The sequence below is a fragment of the Drosophila biarmipes genome, chromosome 3L (genome assembly GCF_025231255.1).
Source record: "Drosophila biarmipes strain raj3 chromosome 3L, RU_DBia_V1.1, whole genome shotgun sequence".
NCBI lineage: Eukaryota > Metazoa > Arthropoda > Insecta > Diptera > Drosophilidae > Drosophila > Drosophila biarmipes.
This window is the reverse complement of record NC_066613.1, coordinates 23,464,850-23,488,850: the sequence shown is the minus strand read 5'-3', so window position 1 is coordinate 23,488,850 and position 24,001 is coordinate 23,464,850. Positions and strand designations below refer to the sequence as shown.

General features: G+C 41.4%; 1 protein-coding gene across 3 annotated transcripts in view; it reads left to right on the top strand.

Moving 5' to 3' along the window:
* The first annotated feature begins 1,602 nt into the window (after positions 1 to 1,602).
* Positions 1,603 to 24,001, top strand: part of LOC108035199 (capon-like protein) — a 45,666-nt gene continuing 23,267 nt past the window's right edge. For 2 of the 3 annotated variants that reach the window (XM_017110701.3, XM_017110697.3), the window contains exons 1-2: positions 1,603 to 1,841; positions 7,711 to 8,295. In XM_017110701.3, the coding sequence (XP_016966190.1) occupies positions 8,194 to 8,295 (102 nt within the window). In that variant the 5' untranslated portion in view covers positions 1,603 to 1,841; positions 7,711 to 8,193. Of the gene's footprint in view, positions 1,842 to 1,861; positions 2,409 to 7,710; positions 8,296 to 24,001 lie in introns of those variants that run through there. The other variant, XM_017110698.3, reaches the window with a different exon arrangement.

The window sequence follows — 24,001 nt, the reverse complement described above, 5'->3', positions numbered from 1 at the left end:
TCGAATGCATTTCCCCGCCCGATCTCAGCCAATTCTGCAAGTCGCGCTGGAATCCTTGACCGCATTCCCCACCCGTATCCCAGCATCTAATGCGGCCAACAGAAAGCGGGTCTGAGTATCCGTAGCCTCCCTGCATTTGTCTGCGTTCCGTGTCGTTTGCCTGACAACCAGGCCGCATCCTTTTCGAGTCTGCGCTTGTTTGTCATCCTTTTTGCGGTCCCCAGCTTTTGCCCTTCATATGATTGCGGCTTCATGCTTTTGCATATCTCCCATGAATACCATTTTTCCAGCCACCCAACCCCGCCGCGCTGAGGAAAGGGCTCGAATTATGCGTGAATATTCGCAGATATGCGAACTGAGTTGTCAACAAGCTCAGGTTGTGGCTGTCTCGAAAACCGCCCATATATTGGGTTACTTTCGGTATGCCGGGAATTTAGTTGTCAACCTTGATTCGAGACGGTTTTTAGGGTTTTTTGGAGCCACGCTGATAAACGAGGGTCCTGGGAGTGCCAATTCCTATGAAGAGTTACTCCAGGTTAGGAATTCATTTATTTAATGGAGGTTAATGTATTTAATACTACATTTTATAGATTAAAAGAATATTTTAAGTATTTGTTTTTTATATTAAAGCCTGTTAAAATAAAATAAGAAATTATTTTGCAATCTCACAGTAAAATCATAATGAACTTGTGATTTTAAAGATTTAACAAAATGGAAACTGTTTTATTTTAAATGTTGTACCTGAGATGTTTTTACTTATTCTATAATTTTAAGAAATTTTACAACCAAACCTTTAAAAAACTGGGTGCAACTGAATAATTACGACTCCCATAACTTAATAAGCTTTTTAAAAATGTAAATACAACAAATAGTTTTTAGCCTCTTTAAATATTTATTTTATCTGAGAAGTTTTTATAGATTTTGAAATTTAAATAAACAATTTTTGTAATAAAATTGTTTCTTAAAGGTTTGTTCCATACTATTGCCTTAAAAATTATATGTTAAAATACATATGTTTTCGTATAAATTAGAGATCCTATTTATTAAAAGCCTGTAAGCCTGTGGTAAGTGCATTTATTGTACAGTTGAGGCTTTAAAACAAATTAACATTGGCAAACAAAGTGTAATTCAATTTTTGTAAAATCCTTTTGCTTAAACTCTAAACACTTCTCACATGTTTGCCCTGGTTTAATAAAAGCCCTTGTGTGCTGGGCCATGTTTGACAATGTTTGACCATGTTTACCCTGTGGCAGTGGGGCGCATCTTGGGGCGACTCGAAGAGAGACCCCAGCCTCTTGCCGCACGGCCAAAAACCAAAACAGAGAAACTTGTCCAAAACGCTGGGCAATGGCCCCCACCCATCCCCCCTTCACCACTCCACAAAAAACACACTTCGAGCACGTGTATTTGCTGCCTTCTGATTGGCCGGGGGCTTTCGCTTTTCGCTGCCGCAGAGAGCGAGCGTTTCCGAGGGCCCGAAGAAAGCTAAGAGAGCGGGCTAAGAGAGCGACGGAAACAGGTTTTCCGGGCGAAGCACCCTGTATCTTGTGGAGCGCTGTATCTTGTATCTGGCCAGCGAACAACTGAACGGCCGCAGTTGTTGTTCGGCGTTCTTTGTGGTCAGACACTCGCGTATACGTATGCGCAACGTCATCGTTTGTCTGGCGTCGCCTCGAAAAGCGAAACATTCTGAGTACCGGTTGCATTTTAAAATACAAAAAATACAGTATCCGTTGGATATCGGTTTCGTCGTTCCACACGCACGTAATTCGAGTCATTTTCCGTTAAAATTGAAATTCAACAACATAAAACCCACCCCGCCCACAAAATAAGCATAAAAGGTACTACACATTGGTATTCTTATATTATCGTGTGCTGCATTCTCGAAAACGGGTTCTACGGCATTCTCCATATAGAATTCTGCACTGTAATTTTTTAGGCTCGTGACGAAAGTGAAGTTCTAACCATTTCCGGCTGGAAAGTAAGCGAACAGTATAAACGGTGATTTGCAAATAAAACGTCAGGAAAGCAGAACTGGCAAAAAAGTTATTTAATATTCATACCCGTGGTGGAAATAAAAATCTTCCACAGGCAAACCAAGCAACAAGTCGGCGCCTAAACCTAAAAAAAAAGAAACAGAAAAAGCCACAAGCAAATCCAAACTCAAACAACGCTGTGTTTATTAACATTCAGCTGAGAGCTTTGGATAGGTAGAAAAGCCTCGTCTTCCGAGAATTGGCAGTTAGTTTTCGAAATCACCTCCGACCAAGCGAACCCCCGAAAGGAGATTAAGAAAAAAAGAAAAGAACCGAAGACGAACCCAGACCTGTTAAATACCCAAAAGTGTTTAGTGTGTGAGAGTGATAACTGTGAAACTATATACCCACAAGATACAAAAAACAGACCCGGTGAGTCCCCACATTCGGATGACACTCGAGAACTACTCGAGCCACCCACGCCGCCGCCGCCGCCAAAGAAATGGAAAGTTTTTTGCTTAGACTCTGCAAAAAAGTAGTGAAGAAAAGAATTTTGCAGATCGCAGCTAAAAAACTGATTACGCGACGCGTTCTAGATACATTCTGTGGGGCTGCAGTGCAGATCTGGCGAGCTATATTAGTTGAATGTGTGCCAAAATGAGACGAGAAATACGGCCACAGTCGTGTTTATTATTTTTATAATTTATTGCCCAACAATAACAAAAATACACATATATAGGTATATCATTTCGGAGCGAGAACTGTTTGATTGCCGTTTACATCGCAGCATTCTGGTGAAATGCATCTGCGAGATACACACGGCTGCAGACTGACACGGAAACCGGCGAGGCGGACGCATAATAAACGATAAATTTCAGGGCAATGACAAAATTGCTGATAACTGACCCACCAACATTTCGATTCTCGCTGGCCTGCTCTTTTGTTTGATCATTAATATCTTTTAGTTGGGGAAACTGGGTGGAAAAGTTCACATTCAAGGTTAGTCGGGGATCCAAGCGCTAGTCTCTAGAACTATACTTTATGGTATCTTGGGGCTTACGAACGCTTAGCTAATGATCCCCCGGTGACTGAATGTTTGAGCAGTTTTTCCGAAAAAAGTAAAAATCAATGCTGGGACCCCCTCCCAGTTGATTTGGCAATCGCTGTTTTGCCCAACAGATTTATGTTTGTGTTTTTTTTTCGGTGCTTCGGTTTAGACCAAAATTTTAGTGAGGTGCGTTGGGGAAAAGGGGTTGAGGTTGGGCTGGCCGAGCAGACACGGGCTGAGTGGCCGCCCGCTGCTATTTATAGGTGCTCAACAAACATACACACACACGCATTCGCTCTGTGAACAAAATGTATCTTGTGGATACACAGGCGAAAAGTTTTGCATCGCCCAGCCGTTGTTCCCCCTCCACTGGCCAAGTGTCTGGATTGTCTGCCTCATAAATATGTGGTCGTACGACAATGGCGAGACACAGAACCCAGATCGGGATCTTCTGCCCGTCCGCCGAGCCTCTAAGGCGAAGCAAGTTGCCTTCTCATGCCAGGCAGTTAGTTTCTGTGAAATCGAAAACAAGATTGATGCCTAACAACCGGACTCTCTTGGCCAAAAAGGAGACAACGCAGCTGCTCCGTCTGCCTTTTGTTAGCCACCATTTGTGCCTGTTTAATTGCCGTTGTTCGCATATGTTTATTTCGGGTGGGGAAGAGGGAAAATACTTAAATACAATGGAAGCCGCCCAGGAACTTGGCAATTTTTCCTTTCAACTTTTCCCGCGTAAGGCGCTGAGTTATTTTTCACCGAAAAAATACTCAAAATACCAATCAGTCGGCGACTAGTTTCGTTTTTTCTTGCATAATCTGCACGGCAACAGCTTGCGGCAAGTGCAACTGCAACCGCGGAGGCTGCGGCTGCGCAGTAAATATCTTTCAGCTTTTTTTTTGTTTCTTTCGATTCGTTTCGGGCATGACAAAAGCTGCCAAGCGATTCGCTTCATTCGCTTGCCATACGTAATTGCAAGTTCGAGCGCAAAACTTGAAAAACGGCCAACAGATACGAGCCACAAATTGCAGCTGACTGCAGTGGGGCTTTGTTTTCTGGCCATCCCGCTTGCACATTCTGTTGGCCATACTGTGTATCGCTGTACGCTATGTGTATCTTGGGGTATGCAAGAACCGGAAAGGAAGTGAGCGTGTAAGTTACCAAGACTTTGACTCCCAGTCGCAAACCGGTTTGCGCTCTCGAGTGCTTCTTTTCCAAGAAGCACGCCTTTCAGGGCTCGCCAAGTCATTCACTTGCAACAGATTCGGCCGATTCGATATTCGAGTTTGTGGCTCTGGTTTCTGTTTCTCTGTTTCACTGGGTTCCTGCTGGCTGCGCAGTCGCAGTGGCAGTTTGGGTTGCAGTTGCAGATGCATTGGCTGCCACCAAGCGCGGGCGCAAGAACAAAACGCAGTTGCTGCACACTTGCCGAAAAAAAGCTATTCATAACGATATTTTATTGCATCAGTCGAATTTGTTAAAGCTCTTTAATAGTAACGTGCTATGGTAATTTTAAGGACTGTTAATAGAGGCGCGTGTTTCGTTTGGATACTTAATTTTGATAATAATGAAAAGCAGTTAAAGCTCACTTTGCATAAGTTTATTTCTTTGATCTTATACTCCTTTTATAAAACCAACTTAAAGGTCACATAAATTAGATTAGTATTGAAATATTTTTGGGACTTTTTTGGGCACTTAAGTTAACCAGATTACTTCGGAAAAAGTTAATAGCTTAACTGACTTTATTTAAAAGAGATAATAATATCTAATCAACTGCGAGTATGTTGGTTCGATAAAGATAATATAATATTAATGGCCCAAAAAAATACAACCTTTACAGACACTTTTTTTTTATTTAGAGTACAATTTGGTTTTTAATTAGAAAAAAAATTTATTTATTTTAAGTCCTTACAAATTTTTCCCAGTGCACTTGAAAGAAGCACGAGTCACCGAACAATGCGAAACCGATAGTTGCTCGCAGACCAGAAGATAGAAGTCAGAAGAATCCAAGGGGCGACGTGCGTAGCATGGACTTACGGGTTTGCTGGTTGCACCACCGCTGGGCGGAGGGGGAGTGGCAGACGGAGGTGGGTGTTAAGTGCTGGGCAACTGAAGAGCTGACTGACTGGCTTTTCGTCTAGTACGACGCATGTGCAGCCTGCTTGCCTGAGGTACTTGAACCCTATTGTCCACATGGGTAGGAGTGTGTGTGCTGGTGGCCACAAAATGGCGTCGGAGCTAAGGTAGCTTTGGCTCCTAACACGATGATATATGGCTGTGGGCGAACGAACATTGAACTCTGTTCCCGACCAGGGAACAAGGAGAGAATATATAGAGCAAGGCAAAGGGCCTGAAAAACTTCAAAAGAACTTTGTGAAAAATATTAAGAATATACTGAGAACTCTTGGGCGTCTATTGATTGTGAGGAAAGAAACCATGCTGAGAAGATTGCTAAAAAAGGTCTTTTCCGATATATACATAGAATAATAAATATTTTAAGTGTTAGTAAAAGATATATTAAATCTAATAATATTTTGCTAAATAATAAAGTGTACATTCATTGCGACTTCCTATAACATTCAAGTTACCCTTAAGATCAACAAATACCCTCTGTATTCTCTGATGTATTCACCGCCTACAAAGTATTCCCCATCCTTAGGCAATCCAAGTCCAAACAATTTCCCAACAGAAGCACCCATTAGGCTAAACTGCTCGGGTCAAGCTCGGCACCTCCCTAATCCCCGTCTGAATGCAGGCTGACCTCAAAACAAAGCTGATTTATGTCGCACCCCGAAAAGTGTCAACTGGCGGCCAACCTCAACCCAATGCCCTCCATTCGAGACCCAATATCCAATCCGAGTTTCAGCGGTATCAGCTGCTGGCAATTTGAACTCAATCGACACCCAAATTGATAACTTAATGCGAGACAAAGAGGCAGTGGGCAAAGTGAAAGACACAGGGAATTGGGGGTTCGGCGGGGCCTTTAAAAAGTTGGCTCAGCGTATTTACTCACTGGGCAGACAGTGCCAAGCAATTCGAGCCTTCGCAAGGGGAAAATAATAAAAAAAGGAGGCATACAAACAAACAAGGCAACAACTAAAGTCATCTCTGGACGGCGTGTTTGTTGCTATTTTTCTTTGTACTTTTTTGTAATTTTTATTGTAACTTTTCCAGTTGTTTTTGCTGTTTTTGTTGTTGTTATTGGAGCTGCGCTTTGGCTGCCTTGTCGTTTACACGCGTAAACGTCCGTGACCCTCTGGCCCGGCTTTCAAATGACTCCGCCAACTCGGAGGCTCCAAAAGACAAAGACGGCACAAAGAGCGAAAGACCACGGAGGAAAGAGATGGGTAGTAATAGCGAGACAGAGACGGGGATGCTAACCAGCTGTTGACGTTAAGTTCAAACTTTGTTTCGGGCCTTATCAAGTTGTTAAGCAGCTCAACCAGAGCCTGAGAAAATCCACAATATTCAATTTTAAACAGCAAAAGTGTAGCTTTATTATACTCCACTAACCATTAATATTCACTTTGTGGTACTATATTGTTTTTCAATATTTATTTATTATCTTTAGCTAAAATTATTTCCGCAAACTCTTTATAGCTTTATTTTCTATAGGAGCTAGCTTTCAGCAATTACTCAACAAGTTCGAATCTGTGCAAATTTATGGGGTCATTGCGAAGCAAATTTATGGAACAAATTATAATATCATTTGGAAGAGTTTAAGAAGAGAAACAGAAAAGAGCAAAAGAGTTGAATGCTGAGCAGCTTAAACTTATTAAATGCTTAATAGAAATAACCTAAAATGAGTATACTATAATAGGGAGGGATTAAGAAAGAGGCAGAGTAGATAAAAAAAGTTATATTTTATTTATATATGTAAAGTTGATCTCAATAAATTTGCAGACTCTTTGTGAATTATCGACGCAAAGTAAAGATACAAAAAAGAGTCGAGAATGGCAAAATAGTATCTGAGCTTTAAGGTTGGTTGCGGTTTTATACAGTGAGCACTAAAAATGTAAGCTACGCGATTTTTTAAACCATAACGAGTGGAAAACAAATTATTTGTGGTCTAGTTTGACAGAAGCATTAATGGTTTAAAAAATGTATTCTAATTATATTAAAAAGAAGAGAAAATCTTAAATAAATTAATAATAAATTTGCAGAGGGTTCACTTCTTCCAGCGCGCACTGTAGATCCCTTTTGTTTTGCCTCCATAAGACAAGCTTTAACAGCTCCCAATAACCAAGTGAAAATAAACAATATTGTATTTCATCCATCGAGCTCAATTAAAGTGCAGACGCTTCCTAAACATCGAATCGAATTACGAATTCAAAACTCGAACGCGACACGTGTGTGTGGGTGGGCGGTGTTCGGTGTTTGATGGGCGGTGGGGTCCAAGTTCCAATGCGAATCGAAAAGCAATTCAAAATTCGATTGGCAACGGTGTCATCGCACCACGAGCTTGTCTAGTCTGTGAGTCAATTATAGCTCGTGATTAGCGTTCGGCTTTCCACGAACCCAAAGCTGACTCAAAGCCATCGACTTAATGACTCACTTTAATAGACAGATCGATGGCTTACAGAATATAGCCCGCCGATTCGAGCTGGAATAATGGCTTTCTACTATTCCTACTCCTTCTACATTTTCTACTTCTGTTCCCCGACTGATTTGTTTTCTTTGCACTTGCAGATACTCCGCAGAAAGAGCGCAAATTGGCAGTGAATGGGCCGATTTCATAATAAAACGTAAGAGCAGTGCGGCCAAAGAATCCAACTGACGCAATTCAATTTGCCAGCGACCGCAAGCTCATAAATTGAGATTAAGCAAGAGCTCAACGTGGCCAAAAGGGGCGAACGTGGGGGGTTTTGGCCAGCAGCAACAGCAATTGCAAATCAATCACAGAGCGCTAGTCGCCCCACCACAATTTGCATGAGCCAACTCGGAAGCAGCCAGCATCAGGAACCGACTTCGCATCCGAAGCAGCCAACTCAGATTCAGCTACAGGGCCAGCAGCCCAGCCAAAATCAACATCAAAATCAAAGCCAAAAGCGTCGACCAAGTGGCGTTTTATGGCAATTGCGCCATCAGCTGCACAAGCGTAGCACGCGGAAGATGAAAACCATTTCATGATACTACAAGTGGTCCGAATCGGTGCTATTGAACTATCTGAGAATGCCGTCGACGCCGTACGATCTGGTCCAGGATGACCAGGATCTGCGGGTGCCGCTCCACGCCGAGCAGGCCTTCTTCCACGGCATCACCTTCCAGGCCAAGGTGAGTCTTTGGGTATCCGTGTTCTGGGCTCTTATCTCTCTGGGCATCTTGCGAGCATTCCATTCCCTTAGAGATCCATCTCCGTTAATTGTGTTTTTAAGTTCCAATAAATTGGCAATAAAAGATTTCAATGGTTTGATCTTATGGCACCCACTGGCAGGCTTGGTAAACAGGCAAATTTTATTTTAAATATTGATTTCGTAATTATACTCAGCTGGTCTGCGGAAATTCAGGCGAACTTTTGAAATATACCTTACAAATAAATTGGCTTACTCTGTTAAGATACTTTTGAAATATAGCTCAACTTGTTCCCTTCAAATTAAATATTATCCTAAGATGAGTAGTTCTTTTGAATACAACTTATTTTGGATCGAATTAAATGGGACTAGCTGAGCTTTATTAAACATAAATATGAAATATATTACTCATTTTATAACGTATCAAAATGGGCCATTTCTCTTTTCTTGGTGTTTATACGACGAAACAAATTTATAATTTTTTGTGAAAGTTTCTTGATTGGTAGAGTTTTATCTCAAATTAAGCCACTTAATTGTAATTACGAATAGTTCATAAAAAACATATATGGCAATCATTTTCATTTATTTTTGTTTTGTGGCTTCCAATTAAATTTAAGTGAAATTGGATCATTGGATATAAAAAAGTGTTAGCTTTAGGATAGTAATTAAGGAGTAACATTAAAGGTTCGCTTTCCCATGGACTTTGTTTTTTATTAGGGGATACTACAAAGCAGGTATTTCACTTTCTTTAAACGCTATGTCTGTTTGTGTGAAATATTCTTCCGCAGAATTGTTTACATTCCGCTGTGAAATACTCGATGTGTAAACTGGAATCTCCGCCGTATCAGTCATCTGAATATTTTAACTCGGCCATTTTGTTTGTCATTGTTTTGGCTCAAACAGAACTTCAATTATTTCGCATTTCCCATTTAATATTTGGCGTACTTGAGCGAATAAACTGTTCTAAACAAGTTGTGAATGCAATTAAATGTGTTTGGCCAATGTTGCCGCTGCTCTGGGGTTATGGTTTTAACTTATTTTCATTGCTGCTGCGGCTGACGGAAGCGGCGAATAAAGAGTTTTCCACGCCAGCAGAGAGGGTTAGTCAACTGTCACAATTACCGAGGACTGGTTGTTTTTGTTTCATATGCCGATATACCAACCCTTTTCGGAGGGCGTAAAAGTTGTAAACAAAATTACCATTTCTGTGCGATTGCCCGGGCATCGAGCTCGATTATTCGGCATCGCATTTTGAGCATTTGTTTAGTTTTATATGCGTTTTTTTTCCGCCTCTGTATTTGCCTCCAATGTTTTGCTTTCTGCTTTTGTTTATTATTTTTGTTCAATGTGTGGAAATTGTTTGTCTGCCCGGCTACTGTTGGCCACTGTTTTTGTTATTGTTCTTTTGATTTTGATTTGATCAGTTACATGCGGTTGACCAAAATTTCAATTAATTTTGCCTGCAAGATTGATGAGCTTGGTGCAAAAGGGAAAAGGTCCATGTGTGGTATATGGCCCATGGAAAATGCCAGCCATGTGGGCGGTTGCGGCAAGTTCATGACTGCCTTTTCCTGGCCATTGACTCTGTCCCCCGGCCTGCCCAACTTTGTATGCAAATCATTCGAACATTAGCCGCATCATTCTCACGTATCCCAGGCAACATTGTTTCGGCCCAGAGTCTCTCTTGCATTTTGCATAATTTTGTTTTCTGTGGCAAGGCATTGCTCTTGGTGTTGCAGTTGCATCGGCCTGTTGTTGCAGTTGCAATGCCAATTAAATGCAGTCAATTTTCTATGTCGGATTGCGGAGGCAGCGGGAAACAACCAACATTTCTGCTTTGACAACCGTTGGTGTTTTACACGGTAGAAAATATAATTTTTGATTGTTTTTTTTATCGATTCTTTGTAATATCTCGGCTTTAAAGCAATAAAAAATTGGGATATTAGTCAGACTATGCTGAATTTATCGGTCAACTTTTTATTTACACCTTATGAATCTTGTTTTATGAAAAAAGAATTTGTAAAAAACAGAATTTTTTTTAAAGTTGACACAAAGGTATTTTATATTATTATTTAAATGTTAATTTTGGTTAGGTTTTTCATTATATTTTTTGTTTGAATACTTTCTATAATTAAATTCTCATGAAAGTATCATAATAATGTATTCGAATTATAATTACAAATTAACTGAAATGCACAAAAATGTACACCAAATTAAAGAAGGTTGGCAAAATTGAATATTTTTCCTGTGTGGTGAAGTTTTCCTTGGCGTTTTCATGCACGTGCTCTTAGTTACCCGCTCCCCGGCCAACATCCACCCCCGGCAGCAACTTTACTATTATTATTTGCATTTTCCATAAGCAAAACAAAGCAACTGAAAAAAAAGTTTTTCACTTTGTTATGCTTTTGCAGTTTTCGCTTTGTTTGCGCTTTTGCTTCAGCTGCAGCCTCAGTTGTTTTTTGTTTGTTTGTTTATTTGCTTGTTTTGGCTTTTGGCGAGTCCCAGGCTTTTGGCCAAGAGACGAGAACGGTGAGCAGCCGTACCGTTAGCGCACCGATGTGCCATATACACTCGATGGCTAACCCAAATAAGATGAACAACCCAACGAGGCCCAGCCCACTGCAGTTTCCCAATAAAAATATCCTCGCTGTTTCTGCTGTGTCAGCGCCGAAACTTCATTTGATTCATGTGTCAGAGTGTCCAGATTGTCCAGATTGTCCGGAGTGGGAATTATGCGAGTTATGAATCACCAGGAGTGAGGCAGAGCAAGCGAGTGTGTCCCGAAGCCCATTCGTTGCCCGAACTTGGCAGGGCTTTACTGCTTAGATTAATTGAATTTCACGCTTTGATTTCGCGATTTCGCATTGACTTGGCCCCCGAAAGCCATGCCGCATAAATCTTTCACAAGGTGTATAAATTATTTGCTCACGCACAACGCCTGGCGCCGAAAAATATTTTCTTCGCACTTTTTTTTTGTTTTATTTATCGCCTGGCAACACGGCGTATGCTTAACACTGGTTTTCGCCCTGTGATTTTTGGCAATTCTGCTATTCAGGATACACGCTGCTCTATCAAATATTTATGCCATTGCATCCGATTCAAGTGGATTTATTGGGGCTTAACAACTTCCGACTTGCGTATGGGGAATTTATGGCCCTTTGGTTCATCAATTATTTGAGTCAAGTGGAATGCCGCTGATGGTTTGGATCAAATCCAGAGGGTTTTTTTTTTTAATTTTCAGGCAAGCGTTTATTTATTTAGTGGTAGTGCCGGCCCAACAGAGATTTCCGCTTAAAATAACCAGAAAGGAGTACATTTCCATTCCAGAAAGAAAACCATTTCCGGCCTATATAGAAATCGTGTTAATTACCTTTTCGTTCTGCGCTCTCTTATACAAAATCATTTTTATCTTGCTTGGGAAATTATTTATTTTTGGACTGAACATTTCTACGCTCGAGGTAAAATTAATTATTATTTACAAAATAATATTAATTAAGGCGAAGGTGAGGCGCATATGTTCCAATTTTCCACACAACCGAAAGAATATCGAGGCGAAAAATAAATCGAAAGAAAAGAAAAATACGGGGGCACATAAAAATATTAAAAAACAAATAAAGCGGAGACGGCCACACACATGCCTGTGGTCCACGTGCTGCGAAAGTGTGTGTGTGCCTTGGATTTTCCTCAGTTTTCCTCGTTTTTCCTCTGCTTGTCTGCTTCTCTGTTGTGTTTACCCATTTTCCATGTGTACGCAAAATTATGAATGCTGTGCAGGCGGCGTATACGCAATATAGACGCCCTGCCCACATCTATGTAGTACACTCAAAAAAAAAAAAACAGAAATCCAATATAATGGTGCCCATATTTAAAGTAAACCAGAGGTAGTAATGAAATTAGAGTATAGATTCAAGACTAAATATATAAAGTAATAGTAGTAGCAGTGTTACTATAAAAGTACCAGAAAAATTGTAGACTATTTATTTTTTAGATCCGTTTTATATAAAAAATACCAGAAACATTATAGTATTTCTGGCATTATAAGAATTCTGGAATTATTATTCAGTTTAAATTCTTTATTTCATAATCTAGAACATAGATTTGTGGTATTATTTTTTTCTTACCGACGCCAATTCGATAGTCAATAGTGTAGAATTAATGTAGCAGTATGACTATTTTTCGCGGTGTACGTACATCCCGCTGTTCCTGCCGCCTTGTTTATCTGCGAGGGCAGACCTCAATTTGTTTTTAGAAGTACCAAAAGAGGACAACTCCGGGTCTGGCCTCGTCATATATCAATTTCAATTATCTGGCACTTCCGTTCTGGGGCTGGGCGCATTTCAAAATCATTTTCCGAAATATATATAAATTATTGGCAACGACAAAAGGGACGTCCCGAAAAGGATTATGCGGCCAGCAATTCAACTTGGGTCCTCGGTTCTTGGTCCTGGCTTTTATCAGCCGCAACTGACACCAGCAGGCCCTCCAGAAAAAGGCGTGAAAAATGAGTCATAAAATGCAAATAAAACTCAAGAGTCCTTTTATGTGCTTTTCCAAAGAGTTCTTTTCTTCAGATTTCCTTTTCCTTCTTATTTTGCTCCAGTTTCATTTTCGTGTGTTTGCCTTAACCTTTTGTGTAAAGTTCAATTTGCTCGTTAATATCTTGATAAACATTTGTTCTAGCTGGATTTTCCTGCATTGGCATTGCGCCATTGCCAATGAAAAGATCCTCGCGTGTGTGTTATTCAGGTTTACATGGGATAATTAACACGCCTCACCGCTGCCCGGATTTTATGGCCAACACTTTTGCTCAATTCGCAGCTCATCTGTGGGACATGCTATGGTATCGTTCGGATACCATGGATTTTTGATTATTCTTGCGGTCGAGGAAACTGCATTTGCCGGCTATAACATCGGGCATAATGCAAACAAGCAAGCTGTCACCGTTGATATTGGACTTTATGCATACGGTATAAAGTTCAATAAACATTTAATGGCATCTCTCCCCTCTTTTGGCCATCATCGCTTTGCGGCTGAAATCCAATAATAAAAATTCAATATTTTGCAGTTACTTAAAAGTGTTATGGAAATAATATAAAGGCCAGTGGGGAAAATGTAATTTTCCTTTGGCAGTGCGCGAACTCTCCCATCAAATGGCATTTGGGGGTTATCATATTCAGGGCAAATTATTGGCTAAATGCTTTTATGGCTTGATTCCGGACCCCTCGAAAAGGATATTCAATGATGTGAGTGAGCGGAAATGGTTTCCATTTGCTGGTGGGTACATTTGAATTCACTGGAGTGGGTAGAACCTCACTTTTTTTTCTTCACCCAATTCCTCTTTCAATTCGGTTCGATTATTACAGATTCATTCCGCTCATTTCTGGCTGATTGCTTGGCTGGGCTAATCGATTTTTCTTGTTTTTATCCCTCCACAAGAGTTCTTGGTTGGGTTATTCCACTTTGGCTTAGCTCGGCAGTAGATAGGGACATTATTGGCCACCTACTTGAGCTTCTTTGGGCCATAATTCTGTGCTGTATTCGCGTTTAATGTGTGTCAAGTGCCACATTAATGCCGGTCGTCAAGGATTAAGTGGCCATTACTTGGACTTTGGTTGGCTTATCTAATATAGGGTGTTAGCTTGCCAGCTCACTGATGATGATTCATTCAATCGCTGATCATTGGGCCATGAATGCGGCACATGCTCCCCTGCACTCGAGCTCATTTATTATCTATTACACAATTGTCTGTTGCAAATTGGCTCACATTTCGCAATTACACCTGGCACAGTGCACCACCTGGAGCAAACGAGTTCCAGTGACTGCCAATGAATGAGTCAGAGAGCCAGCCGCGCAGGCTCTCGAAAACGCTGGAGAAAATGCTTTCTCACCCACTCCCCGCGAAGCAAACCAGACAGCCATCCCTGTGTTTCTGGCCAAAATTGGTAGCACACGCAAATGTGCAAACTTTTGGCCTGGCCAGCCTACCTACTGTAGTTGTTGTTGCTGTGGGTGCCTAGCGAAGCGCTCAATTGCGGAAGTTGCAACGCCAGCTGCTGCGGCACGCTCTGTGCTAGTCTTTTCTAAACCAGGCCCATAACCACCAGTGACCACCAAACATCGACAACAACTCAGACTACCGACCCTTTCCCAGGCCGATGACAGCTGTTCAACTGGGCTTGGCCCTGGCCCAAACAAAGCAAATGAAGCAGCACAATCGAATGCAGCTTGGGTTCGATATTTTGATATCCGCTACCCTTGCAAGAGAAGGGTATATTGGGTAGGCTGGATAAAAGATTTGCTTTTAAGTTGGATTGTTATTTGGTTTAAATTGTAAAGAGTTTAACTTATGCCCAGTTGTCCGTTAATTTGTCCACTCAAGAGAGAACATTTGAAGTCGAAAAGTCTATAACACAAATATATGTTTTAAAATTTGGCAATGCTATGTCTTGAGCCATTGATTCAACTTACATTACACTAGCTACTGCAATATTAGAGTAGAGCCTAATTGTCCGTTTACTTGTCCGCTTAAGAGATATTGGGTAGGCTGGATAAAAGATTTGCTTTTAAGTTGGATTGTTATTTGGTTTAAATTGTAAAGAGTTTAACTTATGCCCAGTTGTCCGTTAATTTGTCCACTCAAGAGAGAACATTTGAAGTCGAAAAGTCTATAACACAAATATATGTTTTAAAATTTGGCAATGCTATGTCTTGAGCCATTGATTCAACTTACATTACACTAGCTACTGCAATATTAGAGTAGAGCCTAATTGTCCGTTTACTTGTCCGCTTAAGAGAGCACATATAACATTTAATGCTTAGGCTAACCGACCATTTACAAATATTCTTACAAAAAATTGATAAAACTAAAACTAAATACTAACGTAAGTTATTTTCTGAAAATAGGGTATCACATAATCAAGATACTTTCCGTTATAATTATCTTTTTCCCCTTTTGTAATTTTTGGTAATGACAAGAGATCGGTGATCATTTTCTGCCAATTTTTCCATTCGAGCAAAAGCAAATCGAAAAAGGGTTCCACCAGAGTCTCGTTAACTGCCACTGCTCACGTTTCATTCATTCTGGGGAAAAAAAGATGGAAAATTATCTATGCCGCTGCATCAAAAGCGCCGGGAGCTGCATAGCTCTTCTGCACAGTCTAATCAGTGACAACCAACGAGAGCTGCAGCCATCGGAAAAACTGCAATTGAATTCATTTCGCTATGCGATCTTTCACAGTTTTCCCTGGGCTTTGAGTTTTCCTTATCTCGGTGACTGTCGACTGCTACTGACTGCAGATACTGCTACTGCTGCTGTCGTTTTGCTGTCAAGTGCAATTATGTGCCACCATTCACAGCGACCTTTGACATTGCCGCCAAAGACACACAAAGAGACTGGCGACATGGGGCAGAGATGCAGCGCAGCGATTGAGGATTGCGGACTCAAAGAGAACGGCAGAAGGGCGCAGCTGAATGGCTTTTTTGTGGCAAGCCAGTCAACTGCTTAAATCAACTTTATGGCCAATAATTAGCTTGTGGAACTTCCATACCGTTTGGGTTTTTTGGAGAATTTTTTTAGTTAAAGGACAAGATATGTGAAAAAAGTATTGCTGTTTTGTGGTAGAAAAATTCAATTAAAATTTTCTGAATTTATTAAGTGAAAAATATATATTATTATATTATTTTTACTATTTTTGAGTATATATGTTTTCCTAAAATAAAATTATTTCATTCACAGCCTAACATATTTGATTCAGCTTTTTTTGTAAAATTAATTTCTCAACAAAAAACACACTTTTATAATACATTTTAAAGCTAATTGTTTCAACAAACCCCCTGAGTGTTTATTTTTAAAATATTTTATAAATATAACAAAAAATCTTTTGCAATACAAAGAGATGCTTGAACAGATATTTTTATAGCTTTGTTGAGAGATTAATTGTGTGCCCTAGAATATAATCAAAAAGACAGCTGAGAACATTTTTGGCTCACTGCGTGGGCGTGACCTTAACCTTCGGAGTGGACTTTTCAATGAGGAGAGGAAAATGGGGAAAGCTGAAGGAGGGGGTTTTCACATTAATGGCAATGCCGGCTGCTGTCAATTATTTAGGCATTAATTAAACACTTTGACTGGCAGGTCCCCAGCCTGTGGTCGATCGATTCGATTGACATTCTTGGAGGATGTTTTCGGCCTGGTGTTTTTACCTGGCCGCCTGGTTTTTCAATTAAATTTATTTGACCCCATTGTGCGAGCTCGCTCGACTCTACGTGAGTCTTGGCCAAATGGCAACTAATTTGCATTTCCCAGTCAAGAGGGGCCGCATGTGAAGTTAAAAGTTATTGGGCCATAAATAACGCTCTGCCAAATTCTAAACAAACATTTCTTCGACACTGTGTCGACGTTGGATACTGTGAAAGTTTTCCACTTGATGCTGGGGATTCAGAGCCGCCACATTCCCAGCCTCCCCGCTTCGGTGGGTGGAAATTAGCATAAAAGTTTTTGGCGGAACAGGGAGGGGGTACAGCACTTTTGGCATTTTTGGCTCTTACCGCCTGCCAATCGTAAATTTCTAAGGAATTGCACACACGGTACCATAAATGGAGCAATTTTCATAGCGCCTTCCGCCTTTTGTTCCGCCAACTTTTCCCTAACCGTAAAACATCAGGGCTTGCTCGCCACCCCCACACAAAAATCAACTTGTGGAACAATCAACGTTTTTAGTGAGGGGATGTGGCGCCAAATTGCTTAATTGAAAGCCAAGCCAAATTAATAATTGCCCGCGATTGGCGCCTAATTGTTGCAAGTAGGAAAAGGCGTGCGACCCACACCGCGTATACGCAATGTTTGTGTTTTCCTCGCCTTTGCGCTCTTTTGACCTTTTCAGCGGACGGGCGCGCGTGCTGAAAGCTTTTTCAATTAGCCACCAATTCATTTGCATTCTCATCGAAAATTATTTCCCGCAAAATATTTTTAAAGATTCGCCTTTCTTCTTAAAGACTTTTAAGTAGGTTTGCTTTATGGCGCTAGATTACTTACCATATAATTAATTATATGTTATATATTTTTAAGACAACCCAACAAAATTAGGGAAAATATCTTTTGCTAAATAAACCTTAAGATACTTTAAAGTATCTTAGTACCAAGGAATCTTTTTTGATCCTTAGGAATTTCGTGGGCTGCTGGTTATACTCCTTAAAGGCTCTGAGAACCAGAGCGGAATCTGCTTATTTGCAAGTTTATAGGGCGTGAAGGAAATGTATCCTGCCTTGTCCTGGGCTCGCTCAATTAAATTTGCGTTTTGCCAGAACTTGGCCCTGGGTTTTTTCTTTGAATTTTAATTAAAATACATTTTGTCAGCTGTCGCTTAAAGTTGGGCAACTTTTTGAGGCCGTAAGCCGCCTCATAATTGGCTGGTAATGTGGGTGGGCTCGACAAGGAGTTGGATGGATGAGGGTACTTGAGCGGAGGATTATGCAAACAGAGCGGCAGGACTACAACTACAACTCACCCCTGACCATGGAGGGATTCCCGCCATTCTTGTCTAGGGTAAATTAAAATTGTGACTTTGGCACTTGTTGGCATACGGAAAACAGTGGCTCTCATTTTTAATGAGCTAACCGAAAGCCCTGGGGTTATGAAGTACTTTCCTCTGGACCCTGGCTCTACTCCAGGCTAGCTCTGGGTATCTTGGGGTATCTGGCAACTGGGATCTTGGCCAGGCCAGCTCTTTTCACCCTTGGCCAGTCGAGTGCGTTTGTCAGCCGGCTTGCCTTTTGTTATTAGTTTGTCAAGCTGTCGCTTTGGTCTATTGTGTTTTCTGTGTGGGTGCTGCACTTGCCAGCCCCCGATTATCTCTGTTTTATTTGTCTGCGCCACTGGCTTTCTACTTTCTTCTCCCCCTTTCCAAGCCACCCGGCTGGGGGCCACAGCTTGTCCTGGCATTTGCCGAAAATAAAAGGACAGCTGTTTCGCATCCATTTCAGACTCCTTTACACACCTCCTGGCGTGTGTTTTTCTCCGTGGGCCTTTTAATTATTCAAATTTATTTGTCGGCACAATGTGTGCGTTTTTGCCCAGGCCTTGACATATTAATAGAAGACAATGAGGCGGCAAAGTGGTCTTGAGGGGGCGTGGCAGCTGCTGCCTTTAATGAAACCACAGCGAAAGTTTTTAATGAGTTTCGATTCATTGCTCGACACACAGGACACAGGAGTCTAATACACTCACAAAAATGTATTGCATTCAGAACATATTACATTCATACAAATGCATCAATTTAATAAATTTTTAATCATAAATAGATATTAAATCATAAATATAAATATTTAAAATCGTATTTAAAACACATTACTGTTGGCTTCTAACTATAGAGACATAAATTCTAATTCAATATCCTTATTTCTTCCTGTGCCTGCCTTCAATCAGCTGTCTTTCAGCTGTGTCTTCCCCTTATTAATTAAGTTTGCTTAACCCAACAAGCCCACACCATCGAGCAATCCCCAGGATTGGCAATCCAGGTCCCCAGGCCACTTTCGCAAAGGCCAGGACTTTTCCCTCTGATCTTTGGCAAGACAAATACGGAATGGGGAAAAAATCGAGCAGCAATCCTTCTTGAAGTCGCCCACCTTGGAGCCTAGAAGAAGTTTTCCGGGAACCTTTGGCAAACTTTGCACGTGGCTTTAATTGCTTTCGCTCCGTCTGCTCGGCGCTATCTGTGCCCTGGCCTGCGGCGAGGGTTTTCCTTTGCTTAAAATTACTTTTGATTAGTTAAATGAGTGCGGTTGAGTCGATGGAAAAGTCAATAGAGGCCAGGCAGCGCCAAAGGAGATGGCAGAGAATGCGAAATGGGAAATGTGTCGATAATTCAACTGCAGCCTATAAAAATGCCAGTCACACTCTCCAATCTCTCAGGATTTGCTGCAAACGATTTTTCCGTTTGCTCCTTGGAAAGTGTCCAAAGTCCTTAGGAATGCTCCTTGGAAACGTGTCAAGTGCGATGCAGTGCAGTGGACCAGAGAGCCCAAAGACTATTGGTCGAGTGGCACAACATTTGTCTGCCACATGCTCGACATCCAGCGGAAGTAGTTGCCCCATATTGCCCCCGGCCAGGCCAGCTCATAAATTCTTAAATACGCTTTAATGTGCCGCAAAATTTAAGAGAAATATAAACAGGCCAGCCGAATAACATTATAAACAAATGACACCTACATATCGAAGGGGCGGGCATGGCGTGTCAGCATTCGCTCAATGGCAGCCAGCGAGCATAAATAAATATAGAAGTAAATCATATTTTCTGGCAATGCCACAAAAATCTTTGAAATTCGATGTTAAAAATAAAGCCAGGGACATGAAAATGTTGTGAACAAGATTGCGTATTCCGGGTGGGCCAGTTGATCAAAATGTAAGCGGAATTCGATAAAACAAATGGCGTATTAAACTGATGAAAAGGCAGATGAAAAGTAGTTAAATTTCGCACTTAAGTGGAATAAATTCTATATATTTAAATAAGAAAGCTTCCCGTCCAGTTCAACATTCCTTTGCCCTCCTTTTGTCCCCGGAAAATTCAATTTACAAACTGTCCTGACAACCATTATCTAATTAAGAGCTCCATCTCTCGGATCTGTGTCCCTTTTCATTGGTCTTCGTTTCGGGCTTTTTCTATTTTCCAAACGACATTGTGCCAGCAATTAAGATAAATGTCAGTTTGGTGCAAAATTTTAAGCAACATTTTAATCAATTTTGTCAATTAAAAAGAAATGGACAGGCATTTCGAAATGTCTGCTGCTGGCTGGCAAAGGACTGCAAAAATTAATTAAAAAATTGGCAGAGTGCTGGTGCATTCGTGAGGAGCTCTCAAACAATTTAGCTCATGTTACAGCACAATCGAATTAGCGAGGAACTTTGATGCACCGTCAAAAGTTTTCACTCGTGAATCATGGCATTCCGTCGAGGTATGTCTTATAAATTATTAATGAGTAGCGCACAATCAACAGCCGGCTATCGAATGCACAATGCCAGCATTCGGAAACTAAATCGAAAATAAATAGCTCGTCGACAGGTATTAATAGAAAATCGTTCCGTACACCTTGACATTGGCTTTTCCCACGAACAACTGGCTGAAAACAATTGTTGCAATGTCCTTATGGGGGAATTCAAGTTGCGTGAGGTGGCTAAAAAACTGGCCCCCCATTCCCAAAACCAAATTGCTTTTAAACTTTTTGCCTTTCAGCCGCGAAAGTCGGGCGAAGTTTGTTTGTATTTTTTTTTTGTATTTTTCCAGAGCTCACAAATTGCTATATAATGTGCGTGTCCTCGTTTCGAGTTCGTTACGTTTCTTTGCCATTTTTCTTGCGATTTTCACCGGGAAAGTATCATTAACAGATCGCTACAGGGAGGCAGATATCGCGGCAGCATTTTCTTTTTGGCTTTTCACCTAGCTTTGCCCAATGTTTTCGAGTTCTTCAGCGACCACACCCTTTTTCTGCCCTGTGCTCATAACTCCTATGTTGCGTGTCATTAGGCATTGTCCCAAAAAAAACAGAGAAAAATATTACCCATTTTAATATTTCTTTTACGGCCTGAAACATTTCCGCCCGCGGCCACGTGTCAGGCATATTGATTTTTGTCTACATTTCTGTGTTAGTTAAATTAAAGTCTCGTCTAGTAATAATTGAAGTGGAAACATTTTAGTTGGAAACAACATTTTTTCCCGAAACTTTTTCAGCGGGAAAGTTTTCCTCAGACCATTTCACACCCCAAGTTTGATGGAAAACTGTAGAGTGCCCCGTGGACTTGCCTTCCCATGTCGGCAGCTGTCAAATTTGAGAAAAGGCTGCACATTCGTCTTGCAACTTCTGTCTTTGGGAGTGGATATATGTTCGGGCCATTTGTCACAGATTTTTGGGTTCGCCTCGCTGACTTTCTTTTGTTGCAGCAGCAGGAGCAGTGGCAGGGGCATAAAGCCGAAATTAATTGCTAGGTTCGATGTATTTCAGTGGGATATGGCAAATTGCATGCCATTGCGAGCTGTTGGAATGCATATATCGCTCATACGCACCGTCATCCCGGCGGGCACTTAACATATTCAAAGGCGCAAATCTGGGGTGTTCATATTACGCTAACAAGCACGTGTCCTGGCCCCTTGGGAATGTGTGTGAGCCTGTTTGTTGGCCATGTTGGCCGACGTGCTGGTGTGCAATCTGTACCTGGCACAAAAGTGGATGCCATGAGGATCTCTAAGCTGCATTGTCTGGCCTGCATAAATTGACTTTAACATGCATTTATGCGCTCCATACAGCCTGCCAAGAGCTCAAGCTGGGCCGGGCTTGGCTTTTCCGGGCTTTCCTGGCATTTCCATGCATTTTTGTTGCCCCAGTTAGCCCAGTTGGTAATTATATTTGCTCTGCTAATGGGAAAGGCGACTGCACGAGAGAGCTTCTGTGCCTGATGCACCACAGATGCTATTGTTCTAGTTGGCCAATTGACGCTTGTGACTCGGAACAATAACGAAACTGGATCGGAATCGGAGCTGTGTGTTTGCTATTATTTTGGCATCGTTGCTGAAATTAGTTTTACACTAGAATCCAGAATTGCGCAGGGGAAAATCACTTGAAAATATAGGAAAACATAACCTAAATAAATTTAAAATAACATATGTAGGGCACAATAGGATCATTATATATGGGATAACGTTCCTTGAATAAATTAAAACCTTATTCTTTTTAATACTAATTTAATGATGTATATTATACTCGTTTTTCTTTCGTGTGTAATCCCGTCTAGAATTGAATATAATTGCGGTCCAGTTCGGTTTAGCTATCTGAAATTGCATGAAATTACTTCATAGCAGATTCTTCTCTCACACGGCGGATGCAGTCATTTAGGCTGATCCACCGATTGCCAGACACGGAGACGGAGGCCACGTCTCTGGATTTCCCCCCGGTTCGCAGGCGACACAAAGTGAAATGCTCGATGGAAATGGAAATGGTGGTAGAAATGGAGATGGAGTTGGAGCTGGGGGAGAAACAGAAAGCGAACACGGGACACACGGTCATCAAATCAAAGCTCAGCTGCAGCGTCGATTTGGACATGGATTGAATGGCCTCGGAGTGGGGCGGAGTGGGCATAAGTCAGGCAGCGGCGTTGCAGGTAGAAAAAGCCAAGATGCACGCACATCGGACATGGCCATGTTGCAGGCTTAGGCCAACATTTGGCGCTGGCTTTGATGCTTTTTACACAGCCTCCAACTGCGACTTCGTGTGGCTATTTCTGGCTGTCTGTCTTACCTATTTGCGAACACTTAGAAAAATCCTAGGGAGCAAAGATTAGATTATCAGAAGAGTTAGTCAATGGTTCTTTAGAGCTGTGTTTTCCTAAAGAAATTTTTTCTGAAAAGTATGAAACAATTTTATTCATATTACTAATTTTTAATCAATATATAAAAATAGATCTACAATCTTAAATCTATAAAAAGATCTTTAAATATTTATCTCTATATTTTTTATGATGTATCTATTTTTAAACCATTCTTCGCTCAGTGCAGCTCTCCATCTAGCTATGTGTTTGTCTGTTCTCGAACATCAATGGCAATTGAGCAGGCCTGCCTTGCCTTTGCCAGTTTTTGCTGGCTGCCCTGGCTGCTTTTTCATTAAGAAGCAGTCGCGTCAAACACTCTCGGCGCCTTTTCCCCGGCTTTCCCCCTGCTTTCCTCCGGCTGCTGCTGGCCATTTGCCGTGGTCATTGCAAATTTATTGCGATGCAATTTTTGCCTTATACGTGCGACGGGTATTGGCCAAGCTGACGCTTTGGAATTGCCAGCAGGACCAAGGAGATTTCACTGGGCGAGCGGTGTGTGAGCAGCATAAAACCAATAATGTACTGACTAATTTGCATTTTGTAAGCAGTATTTTTGGTCGAGCTAACCGCTAACCGTTAACCTAATTAGGGGTGGAGTTCATTAACCCCGAGCCCTGGCAACCCAGCAGGTGGCAAAACAGAAACCACTGGCTTAGCAGAGCTCCACAGCCCCCAAATGGCTACAAAACCACCCCCGAAAAGCCTCACGATTCATTTCAAAGGCGGCCCGCCCACACTCCCACCCAATAATAAGGTTGTTCAATAAAATGTGTGACCAGCCAGAAAGTAAATCCGTGGAAATTGAGATGGGACAAATTGATGGCGCCAGGCATTTAAGTCCGTTTAGCACTGGTTTGTGAAATTTACACCGGCCAAATAAAAGGCGAGAGGAGCGAAACACCAATAATAATAATAATAACATGGTTAAATTGCTGTATAAAAATTAGCGGTCAGCACTCACGCACCGAGGGGGATTAAAAGCGGTGGAGGGGCGGCACATAACGCTGATTGAATTATTAAAGCTGCTAATTAAACGCTTCCGCTCGTTTAGCTGCTGTGACGCATTACTCATACGCCCCGTGCTCTTCGCCCATTTCGCGTTCGCGTTTGCGTGCGAGTGTGGGGCACGCAATTTATTTATTTTAATTTCTGTTTGCGCTTTGGCTTTAATTTTCCTCGTGGAGCTCATGCTTCACCACTTTGGTAATCCCTTAAAGTTTAAACAATTTTTGTTTCCCGAAGTGTAAATTGTTTTAGATGGTTAATTATTTAGTTTTGGGTTAACCTTTTATTTGGCAAAATGTGTTTAAGAATCATCAAATAATTTTGTTTGATA